Raw genomic sequence first — 12,035 nt, forward strand, 5'->3', positions numbered from 1 at the left:
GGTAAGCAGTCCTCGTCCCCTGAAGGCACTTGCTGGTTTGCATTTCCCTTTTCTTGCAACTGCTTACTGTGGCTGGGACACTCCCTCACTAGGTAGCCACCTGGGAATTGCAAAGCCCCCCACTTCCTCTGAGGTAATAATTGGTACCTCCAAAGCTCCACTTTTTTGGACTCCCCCTACCTTTAAAAAAAAAACAAAAGCAAAACTTTTTTGTGAAGTAGGTAAAGGTTTGCAGAGTGTCTTAGGCTTTCTTGGTCTTAGTCTTTTGGTCCAGCATTGGGGCAAAGAACAGTGTCAAGTTTATCTTTGTCTACTGTGCGATACATGAATTGGCTCAATAAATGTTTTTATTTTAAATGCATTTGTGTCTTTTGTACCTAGCACAAATCAGAGTATGTTGTAAATATCACTAAATGCTTATTCATTGCAGAAATGACTGCGTTCTCTGGTTTTGTTCTTCCTCCAACCTACAGAAGACAGCAGCCGAGCACACGTTGGAGAGTACCAGACAGCAGCTTCTGGCAGCCAGGAGCATGCAGGCCCCGGCTGTTGGCATCCTGGAAACTCAGGTAGGGATCCATTCCCTCGGTTCCTGTGTTTGGGTGGTAGCTTAGTGCAGTGGCCTGCCTGTGACTGAGAACTTCGCCGGGTCAGGGCTAGTTTGTGGATTTTAGCATTGAGCTAGTTATTTTCTTCATTTTTGCCATTTCATCATCATCGATCTGTAGGAAACGCTCCACTTGTTCATTTCATCCCTTTGGGCTCCATTTCCTTTGCTCCTATAGATAGCCCTTGTGGTATACAGATCCTTTTAGTGTTGGGAGAGCTTAAAATGGGTGGCGTTGTTTTGTGTACGCATCTGTTTGTAATTAAGTTAATGTAACAGATAGGGTTATGTGTATTTCTCCTCTGTTATTTTCAACTGCTCCATTTTCTATCTGAATCCACCTCATTGTACTTAACCAGAGTGCCAGCACCCTTAACCAGCCATCAGATGGCCTTGGCCTCCCTCCACAGCTGACACTGCTGTGAACGCCCTCATGGCTGCCTCCCTCAGGCATAGAGAGTGCGTGCTACGGAACCTCCATAAGGTAGAGCAAGGTTGGCCCCAAAGGGCTGCCAGGAGCTGTGCTTTCCTTCCTCCATGAGGTTTCTTCTAGCTTCTGCCTTTTCCAGCATTGGCATTCCCCAGCCTTCTAATGTTTGCTGTTTAAGTACCAGGAAGTGATGTGTCACTGTTCAGTTTGCATTATTATAGGGCTGAGCAGTTTGTTGAAAGATTCACAGTGCTCCTCTGCCCTATGGAGTTATTTTGAGTCAGAATTGACTCCATGGGAGCTGGTCTGGGTTTATAGGTATTCATAAGTTTGACCATCTCCTTATATGCTTATTAGCCTTTTGGGCTTCTTTTTTTGAATTGCCTGTGCACATCTTTTTGCTTCTTTTTCTTTGAGAATTTCAATCTTCTCATTTGGTTTGCAGACTTTGTTGACCTGAAAAGAAAGTATTAATTTTTTATTGGGTGGTTTGGATTTTCTTTTTTTAAATCCTTTTCTGGCCCTCACCCCAGAATGCTTGTATACAGTAGCTTTTTCCCTATTCTCCTTTTGCATTTTTTTTTAAAGCTTATCTCAGCACTCATGTTGTACTTGTCCTTTTGTGCTTGACTTACTTCACTTAGCATGATTTCCTCCAGCTCTTCCCATGCAGCGATGTGCTTCATACGTTCATCACTGCTTTTTAGTGATGCGTAGTACTCCATTGTATGTATATACCACAGTTCTTTAATCCATTTGTCAGTTGATGGAAATTTGGGTTGCTTCCAACTACTTGCAATTGTGAACTGAGCCGCAATGAACATTGGAGCACAGATGTCTGGCCTTGGTTTGTTTCTTGCCTCTTCTGGGTAGATATGCCCAGTAGGGGGATGGCTAGTTCGTATGGTAACTTGATTTCCATCTATTTTAGATATCACCAGTTCGATTTCCATAGTGGTCGTACATACTTACAAGTCCACCAGCAGTGGATGAGAGTTCCTGTCTCCCACAGCCCCACAGCTCCTCCAACACTTGTTGCTATCTGATTTTTTGAATTGGGCTACCTTTGAGGGTGTTAGGTGGTACCTCATTGTTGTTTTAATTTGCATTTCTCTTATGGCTAAAGATCGGGAACATTTTCTCATATGTGTGTTGGCCATTCGGATTGCTGCCTCTGTGAAACTTCTGTTCAGGTCCTTTGCCCACCTCTCAAGTGGGCAATTAGTTTTTTTCTTTTTGGAAGCTAGCAGAGTATTGTAGATTTTAGTAATAAGGCCTTTGTCTGATGTGTCATTGCTAAAGATGTTTTCCCAGTCCATGGACTCTCTTATTACTTTCTTGGTGAATTCTTTCCATGTACATAGGTGTTTTATCTTCAGTATATTCCATTTGTCAATTTGTTCCTCCTCTGTGTTTGTGTCCTTCCCTATTTCTAATAGCCTATGTATTCCCTATGTGATCACAAGGTATCGAAGGGATCAGGTATCAGGCATCATCAGAACAAAAATCTTACCATAGTGAATGAGGGGGGCAGTGCAGAGTGGAGACCCAAAGCCCATTTGTAGGCCACTGGAGATCCCCTTGCAGAGGGGTCTCGGGGAGGAGACGAGCCAGTCAGGGTGCAGTGTAGCAATTATGAAAAATACAACTTTCCTCTAGTTCCTAAATGCTTCTTCCCCACCCACCACCCACCACCCAACTATCATGATCCGAATTTTCCTTTGCAAGTCTGGCTAGACCAGAGGATGCACACTGGTACAGATAAGAACTGGAAACACAGGGCATCCAGGGCGCATGATCCCTTCAGGACCAGTGGTGTGAGTGGCGATACTGGGAGTGTTGAGGGAGAGTGGGTTGGAAAGGTGGAACCGATTACAAGGATCTACATGTGACCTCCTCCCTGGTGGACAGACAACAGAAAAGTGGGTGAAGGGAGACGTCAGACAGGGCAAGATATGACAAAATAATAATTTATAAATTATCAAGGGTTCATGGGGGGGAGCGAAGAGGGAGGGGGGAAAAATGAGGACCTGATGCCAGGGGCTTAAGTGGAGAGCAAATGTTTTGAGAATGATGAGGGCAATGAATGTACAAATGTGCTTTACACAATTGATCTATGTATGGATTGTGATAAGAATTGTATGAGCCCCTAAGAAAACGATTAAAAAAAAAACTAAAAATTCTACACACACCCCAAAAAAGTGTTTTGAAAATGATGATGGCAACAAATGTACAAATGTGATTGACACAATGGATGCATGTATATATTGTGATAAAAACTGTATGAGCCCCCAATAAGATGATTTAAAAACAAAGCAAATATTCCTTTTCTGCTCCTAATCACAGAGATAGTCTTTTCTATTTTTTCCTATTAACTTTACAATTTTGTCCTTCACACAATAGGTTGTTAATCCATTTACAGACCACCTTTGTATGTGATGTGAGGTAGGGGCCCAGCTCTTTCTTTCTCTCTGATTCTCAATACGGTCTACCAAGCAACCTTTCCTTTCCGCATTGGGTTCTCACACCACCTTCTTCATGTGGTGAGTTTCCATCTGCACGTGACTTTGTCTCCGCATTTTCCACTATATTCCATTAGTTCTATTTGTCTGATCTTGTACTAATACCACAATATTTTCATAGTAGAGCTTTGCCTGAGCTTTATAACTCAGGATCTGATAGCAGGCAAGTGTTCTCTTTGAAGGGTGACCAAACTATCTGTGGACCTTTTTCCTTTCGCTGAAATCTTTAAAGTTTTTTTATTTCCTAAAAAATTTAGCCTCAATTTTTATTGGGATTTTGTTAAAGTTTAGACTAGTTAAAATGAGTTATTTATTCATAATATAAATGTTTTCCTTCATCTCTTCAGATTTTTTTTGTGTTCTTTATTAGAATTTTACATTTCTCCCCCATAATGGTCTTATTTTATTGGTTAAATTAGAAAAACTTTGTAGCTTGTTTGATATTGTAATGATATTTTCTTTTTCTTTTTTTTTTTCTGGTGTAGAGAATTGCTATATTTATTCATTGAACCAATCTCTAGTCCTAGATTTGTTCTCAGCTACTCCAGTTGCTGTGCAGTTGGTGCCAGCTCATAATGCCCCTGTGGGTGTCTGAATAGAAGTGTGCTCCCTAGGGTTTCCAAGCACTGCTTTTCCAAAATTAGATTGCCAGGACTTTGTTCTACACCAGTCTCAGGTTAACTCAAACTGGCAGCCTGTTGGTTACCAGCCCAGCCCAGCCCAGCCTCAGTTTGCGTGAGATACTGCAACCCTGTTCTAACACTGCATGTATTATTTGTTCTGCCTTAAGCAGATCCTCATATTATCTGTAAATATCGATGGCTTTGTCTTTTCCCTTCCAACTCTCTTACCTGTCATCCTTTTCCTGTCCCACAAGCCTCGGTGAGGACCTCCAGCACACTATTACAGGAACAATCTTGTCTTTAGCACATAGCAAATGTGCTCATTTGGTGTGAAGTTTGCAGTGGTTTGGGTACTTAATCTTTACAGAGTTAAAGAAATTCCCTTCCAGTTTGCTAAGAATTTTTTGTTTCTTAAAGTCATAAATATGTACAACTCTATCTAATGTATGGCTTATATTGATTGGGGAAAAAAATCATTAAACTTCTTCTTTAGTCTATTAGTGTAACAAAATACATTAATAGATTTTCTGAAACAGTCATTGCATTGCCTTTCTGAAATGACTACTACTTGGTGTATTATTTTTGTAGTAAACTTCTAGATTTGGTTAGCTACTTTTATATTAAAATCTTTGTATCTATTGATCACTGGAATAGGTTTCTCTGACTTTAAAGTCATGCTATACTAACTTTGTTCAAAGAGCTGGGCAGCAGTCAGGTCTCCTATTTTACGTAGTAATTTGGGTTAAAATACAATATATTCAAAATTACTACATTATGTAAATTTGGTAGAATTGAACTATAAAACCACTTGGCCCATTTTAGGAGGAAAGAAGTGGATTATTATTTCGAAATTTATTCTTATTATACTATTTAAGTTTTTATTTCTTCACCAATTTGACACTTGTTTTTCTTTTTAAATAACTTACTCCGCCACAAAAAAACATACCTATTTCATCATGGCTTATTAATTTATTAACCTATAATACTCATAAAATGAATGGCATATAACGTATTTGCATATACTACAGTGCTACTTTTGCTTAATTTCTTCTGTTTGTTTGTTTCTATATTTTGTCACTTTGTATATATCATTCCCTTTTTTCTTAATTAGTGGTATAAGAGATCCATCTCAGTCCAACTGTCAGGTTAATGGGACAGAAGACAGACCCGTTTATGTACATATTGTCCACTGCTGATCTCTTGCTACTATGGCACAGTTGACTGGTTGTCAAGGAGACTGGCCTACAAAACCAAAAGTGTTTATTTTGTCCTTTACCTCAGTTTACCAACCGTTGCCCTAGCCTACTAATCCTTTTAAAGAGCTATCTTTTAGGTAAATCTACAGGGACAGTTAACTAGATTAATAGTGTCTTAGGGTGATGGCAGGGAGGGAAATGGAGAGCTAATAATGACGAGTACAAAAATGAAGAAAATGTTCTAAAATTGACTGTGGTGATATGATACGATGCTAATATATTTAAAAACCAAATTATATGCTATGGTAATTATGTCAAAATTATAATGTGTCAATAAAAACAAATAGAGGTTAAGAACTAGGGTAAAAAGAACTAGCTTTTGATTTTGTTACCTGCTCAAATTCTTTTAAATTTATTTGTGCTTTATTATTATTTTTCCTTTCTATTTCTTGAGGTCTGCTCCATTGTTATTTTTTTTAGTTGAATGCTTAGCTTACATTTTGAAAATCTTATTTCCTTATAAAAATGCTTAAAGGTACATTTTCTTTTCACTAAATACTATTTTATTGGTTTCCTATAAATTTTGATATCTAGTTGCTTTCGTTCTAATTCAGTTGTAACTATTTCTTACTATCTTTTCTGATTTATTTTTAATTCAAAGGTTATTTTTCACTAAGTTACTTGATTTCCAAATATAGACTATTTTGAGCCTCTTTTTATGAAAAAGTTCATGTACAAAAAATAAAGAATAATATGAGAACCAGCCATGGACCTACTGCTTGCTATTCTATTAATTCCTTGTTTTATTTGAGTTAGAGAACATGGTGTGAATGACATCCGTTCTTGCTGTCTTTTATGAACTGATGCATGGTCTACTTTTATAGACCGTGCACACAAAAGTAGAAAGTGTATTATGTGTGTCAATATCTGAACTATCTTTCGCTGATTAACTTCATTTTCCATGTGTTCAGTATTAGTGTTTTGTCTGTTTGAGCCACCCATTTGAAGGGTGTATATTTTAAATATCCAACTCTGTTCTTTGCTTTATTCATCTCTAACTGCAGTTTAGTCTCTGACTTGATGTAGAGTGAAACCCAGTAAAAAGCAGTCTGGTAACCAGAGTTTAGGGATACTGTAGCAATTTTCTGTCTTCTCTCCAGTTTTCAGTCTCAGTGGTGAAAGGTCTTTTCTTCTGCACAGCCCAGAGACATGGAGAGGACAGCAAGACTAGCCTGGGTATCTCCAGGCAACTCGACTTCAGGCAGCAGGAGGCGGAGAGTGAGGCTCCACAGCCCTGGATTCCTAATACCAGACACACCTTGGTCTTCTTTTATTGGGCTGAAAAAATGGAATTCATCTAACTGGGAGGATCCCGTGGTGCTGCAAGCCCCAGCCAGCCAAGGCTTGTGGGATTATATAGACAAGAGGACACAGCTGTCCTCCACTGGTACCAAATCCCAACTTGGGACCAGGGTGGAGTTTTTTTTTGTCAGCTCAAGATTCCCAGAATTCCTGCAATTGAGCTACACAAGCCTGCGCTGGCCATGCTGTTAGCCCTGTGGTAGCATAGCCCTCTGTTTGATGTGACTTCAGATGTTTGGACCTCTCTCCTCACCTAATAATGTAGTTTTATTGTTTTTTGAGGCGGTCTATTTTTTAAATATTTGCGCATAATGTTTTTAATCTTTTTGTTCCTTTTACCGATACATAATGTCTCTGTCTCTTGTGGCATTTTATTCGGTTTATAGTTATGGGGTATTTCTTTTCTCATTCTTTCATATTCAGCCTTTTGAAGTTAGTTGTTTCCGTAAGTGTATTCTATTAGCAGGTTGTTGTGTCTTGATTTTTTAAAACCAATCTGAGAATCTTTGTCATATGCATTTACATTGTATTTATTGTAATTACTGTTTTATAGGACTTTCTGCCATTTGATTTCACATTTTCTATTGCAATTTATTGTGCTGTTTGTTTCCATTTCCTCGGATGGACTTTTCTTCTCCTTCAGAAGTTATACATTCTGCTTTATTTTAACGGTGCTTGCCTTTATCCTGAGAGATGCGCCCCTGTATTCATTCATGTGTGTTGACCACTAGGGAGTTCTTAGACCTTTTTAAAACTTGGATGTCACTTCTCTTCTCCCCCCTGGTCAGGGCTAGGATTTCACTTATGATAGGTGACATGCATGGTGCTCATTTGTGGAAATTACTTATTTTGTCCTTTTCTCTCTGTTTTTAATTGACAAGAATAACTTTCATCAGCTATTGAATCAGTCTTCTTTCCCATGTTCTTTGCATCCCCTGGATCTGTTTTCCTGGTGACTTGAATTCTTACTCAAAATAAGAACTTTCTGTGGTAAACCTTCTATATCTTATGTACCTTCGCAGTGACTAACGGGGGATAAGATTTCATGTTCAGTTGTTTCGCTTTTAAGTTTTCTTTCAACAGAGTATTATTTCAGGAGCTTGGTGGAACCAGGAGTCAAGTGGTGGGCTCCTACTAGAAAGGCTTTGCTGTTAGACCCACCAGCCGCGCCCTGGGGAAAACGGGGCTGTCTTTCGCCGTGAAGCTCCACTGCCTTAGAAACCCCACCGGGCAAGGCCCTCCCTCATCACTCAGAGTCGACTTGGCAGCAGTGGGATTTTACAGGGTGTTACTTTAGTCTCGTCCTCTTTGCAGCCAGGATTACTATTGGTAGGTCCAGAATCAGTTGAAGGTTTGTTCCTTTACAGCTACACCATTCTTCTCTGTGGCATCTTTTATCTTCACATGTTCTCGTTGCAATCTCAGGTGTTTGTAGTTGCTGCCCTTGTGTCCACCTGTTTGTGGACAACAGGGCAAAGGGGGCTCTGGGTCAGTCCTGAGGGTTTCCTTCATTCGACTGACTGTTTATCGACGGTACCAAGCAGGATGGACTTGTCTATAGACTGGTCTTTCCTGATGAGGAGCCAAAGTGAGCAAGACTTCTTTTGAAGAAATAAACTATAGATCCCCCGCACTGTGTAAAAAAATTTTTTTTAATGTACAGACTATATTGAAGCATAGCTGAAATTTGAGGACAAAATACAAAATGTTTATATAGTTTTATTTAAATTGTACATACTTTTCTTAAAAACACACAGAAAGATGATTGGAAGGGAACACAATAGGGTGCTAGTGTTTTAGGTTAGTAAGCTTAGAAGTATCTGAATTTCATTTTCATTTTTGTAACATAACATTCATGATTTGAATTGATTTGATCATTTCAGTCTTTTGTTCCTACTCTTCGGCTTTGGGACAGAAAGAGTGTCTCTGCTTCCTTGCAGGTGAAAGAACTGGAGCAGGCTGTGCAGGCCTCTGAAGAGGAGCTGAAGCAGAGCAGGGGCATCATCGCTTCGCAGGAGGCTCAGATCCAGGCGCTTGTAAGTGCTTCCTGTAGCCCCTGTGTTTCAGGACCTTGATGCCTTCCCTCGTAGATGTCCAACTCACTCCAGAACCAGGACCTGAGCCTGACTTGGGTGCTATATAGACGCAGGTGGGCAGCAGTAGACAAAGGAAGTGATGTCCCACTGAAGGTCTGAGTTACCCAGAGAGTTGGAGTGATAACTGTCTCCCACCTTTGGGCTCAGTCCAGTTTTGGGGTTATTAGAGGAGGTAACTCATGAGTCAAACCAACGATTTGGGGCATAGTCTAGGTGCTGGGAAGAGAATGTCAAGGGCTTAGCCAGTTACCAGCTGGAGAAATAAACACAAGTACCATGTATTGCTGGCTTTCACTATACTAAGTGCTTTGCGCATGCTTCCATTTCATCTTTACCGCTGACATCACAGGTATCCACTGTTAACCTCATTCTCAAGGAGTAGGCTCAGAGAAACAGGCTCATTTGGCCGTGGTTTTAAAGCCAGTAACTGCACCCACAGGTTTCTGTGTCAGAGCCCTTCTTCTTTATCTGTGTGTTACATTGCCTTTCCAAGGAGAAGCTTCAGCATAGACGGCAACACCTGAATGAGGTGAAGGGATGGTGCCCAGGACAAGAGGGCCCCTAGTCACCCTGAGGATGAGGGACATGGCACCAAGAGCAGTCCCAGTCTCCACTTGCTGGGTAGGCCGTGGCCCAGAGCGACAGGCAGAGCTTGCAGATAGGGATCTCAGCAACATTCAGAGAAGTGTTGCTTCAATTAGACATCCAACTTGGGGTCACCTAGGAGCAAAGGAAGCCTCCCTCTGAACACCAGTATCTCCGTGAACAGTTGTCCCCGGTATTCCTGCAGTCCAGCGCAAACGAGGAGATCCGATGTGCACAGCAGCAGGCTCTCACTGTGCAGCAGCAGTGCACTGAGCGTGTCTACACCTTGGAAGCCCAGATTGCAGCTTTGGAGGGTGCTCGGGGGGCTGCCGAGACTGCCACAGAGCACAAGACGGTGAGTGAAGAACCAGGAGGGGCCAAGCACAGGAGCCCTCGGTTTGAGCAGAGCTGGGTTTGCCAGGGAAGAGTAGCTTCCTCTCTGAACCAGGAAGTTTAGAGAGTTTACAGAGCTGTTTTTATCTATCCAGTTAGATACCTCCTCAGGAGGCTCAATGATGGTTTGTTTGTTTTTTGTAAAGGCTGCTTCTGTTTGAACATGTGGGTTTCTTTAGACACCCCACCTCCCCCAGGGACTTCCTCAGCTGCATCCTGTCTGAAGTTTGCTTTTTCTCCCTAATGGTTTCTCCCCTCTCGTTCTTGCCTCTGGTCATCTCCCTTCGCTCTCCAACAGTTATAAGACTGTTTCTCCTGATGAGGAATTTGTCAAGTGGTTCTCTCAGACCCCAACTCCATTTTCATCTTACTCCTGCAGTGACCAAAAAATAAATAAAAAGCATTTCAAAAGTAGAAATTCAGAGATCGGATTATGGCCAGCAGAAATATGGTACTTAGGACTTTTATTTATACCTGTGTATGTTCTTCCAAATTTGCAGAGAGCACTGCAGCAAGAAAATAGAGCCCTTTCCCAAAGTAGGGATGAATGTGAACGTTCTTTACAGCATCACCAGCTGGAACTACAGAAGCTGAAGGTATTTGTCTAACTGAAATGCTTGCCTACAAGTGGCCACACCTGTCTTCATCGCCTGCATCTGTGGAGGGGAACTGCTACATGTTAGGTAGTGCTTCCAGGCATTTGCTAGAGATGTTCAATGTCAAGTACTCGCTATGGCTCAGAACATTTTACAATCAGTGTCATTAAAATTCTGAGGGTATACCATTTGTTCAAATTTGCATAGCCAGTGAGAGGTCAAACGGACTGCCCAACTCACAAGGCCACGCTCTTTCGACTCCAGTGCGGATGCCCAGCCCTTCCTGTGGGGCTGCCTGTCCGCCTGTGGAAGGTCATGAGAGCCGTTGTCGGTCTGTATCAGGGACCATGTACAGAAATGAAATAACAGCCTGCTGCTTCAGTTGCTGCCCTTCCTCCTTCTGAGAACTCACCTCGGACGCTGGAGAGGAGGGTGATTCTGCCCATTCCTATAGGCCTCCAGTCTGCCCTGCCCCTTTCTTTGCAGCCCCTGCATGGTGGATCATGTTTGTACTTGTCCAGCTCGGGACTGTGCGGTAATGATACAAAGGTCTTGTGGGCTCCAGATGGTGGTCCCTGGGTGCCATCATGCTGCATTGTCCGTACTGGGCACCATTCTAGGTCTAGGGATCTGAGAAGGAACAAATCAAAGAATGGTTAGCTGTAACTTGACTTCTGCCCACTAGATGTCACTAGCAACCCCAATGGCAACAACCAAAAATGTTCTGGGACATTGCCTGTGTCCCTCTGGGGGCTGGGAACCACTGGGGCCGCTGAATGAATTGTGATGCCATTCACTGGGGTGAAGAGGGTTGAGGTGGAATATCAGGAGTAATTCTAAATGAAACCGCAATGAGATACCACTGCACCCCAAGTTGGATGGCTATGATCAAAAAAAAGTAATAATAAGGAAAACACAGGTGTCAGTGAAGCTGTGGAAAACTGCATGTGGAGTTGATGGTGTAGAGAGGAAGGGAGAGTCCTTGAGGTGAGAGTGGGAAGGGCTAGCCCTAGCTAGAGATGTCATCATGGTCCCATGCCAGCTCTGTGACCATGGGCAAGACCCTACCCTCTGAGATACAGTGTGCCCGTCTCTGAAAGCGAGGACTCCAGTCCTACCTCTGAGGGCGGTGATGGGGCCCGGTTGGTTCCTGTTGGACAGTGAAACAGCACATGCAGTGAACATCTCCGTGCTGTTACAGTGCCTACTTTTGTCTTTGATTTTCTGTTTTATTGATTTCTATTTAAACTTCTACTCCCTTTAGGTTGAATTTGCTTCTCTTTGTCTAGCTTATTAAAACTATGTTTCAATCATTGCTTTCACACCTTCATTTCTTTTTTCTTTTTTTTTAAAAGTTTTATTAGCATCTCATCCACATGTCATGCAATTCAATAATTCAATTATATCAAGAAGAATTGTGCGATTGTCACCATATTCAATTGTACAACATATTCTTTTTGTGTGTGAGTTGTTTTTTTTAATCATTTTATTGGGGGTTCATACAACTCTTATCACAATCTATATATGCATCAATTGTGTAAAGCACATTTGTGCATTCATTGCCCTCATCATTCTCAAAACATTTACTCTCCACTTAGGCCCCTGCCATCAGCTCCTCATTTTCC

At 41.6% G+C, this 12,035-nt stretch overlaps 1 protein-coding gene across 7 annotated transcripts in view; it reads left to right on the forward strand.

The window, feature by feature from the left end:
• Positions 1-12,035, forward strand: part of GOLGA1 (golgin A1) — a 52,782-nt gene that overhangs the window by 24,951 nt on the left and 15,796 nt on the right. For 5 of the 7 annotated variants that reach the window (XM_045290188.1, XM_045290186.1, XM_045290185.1 and 2 more), the window contains 4 exons: positions 474-569; positions 8,681-8,776; positions 9,606-9,776; positions 10,315-10,410. In XM_045290188.1, coding sequence (XP_045146123.1) covers positions 474-569; positions 8,681-8,776; positions 9,606-9,776; positions 10,315-10,410 — 459 coding nt within the window. The remainder of the gene's footprint in view (positions 1-473; positions 570-8,680; positions 8,777-9,605; positions 9,777-10,314; positions 10,411-12,035) is intronic. The other 2 variants (XM_004716454.2, XM_045290189.1) reach the window with 2 other exon arrangements.

Source organism: Echinops telfairi, unplaced genomic scaffold, assembly GCF_000313985.2.
Source record: "Echinops telfairi isolate 266 unplaced genomic scaffold, ASM31398v2 ScPeMD7_32;HRSCAF=126, whole genome shotgun sequence".
NCBI classification, from domain to species: domain Eukaryota; kingdom Metazoa; phylum Chordata; class Mammalia; order Afrosoricida; family Tenrecidae; genus Echinops; species Echinops telfairi.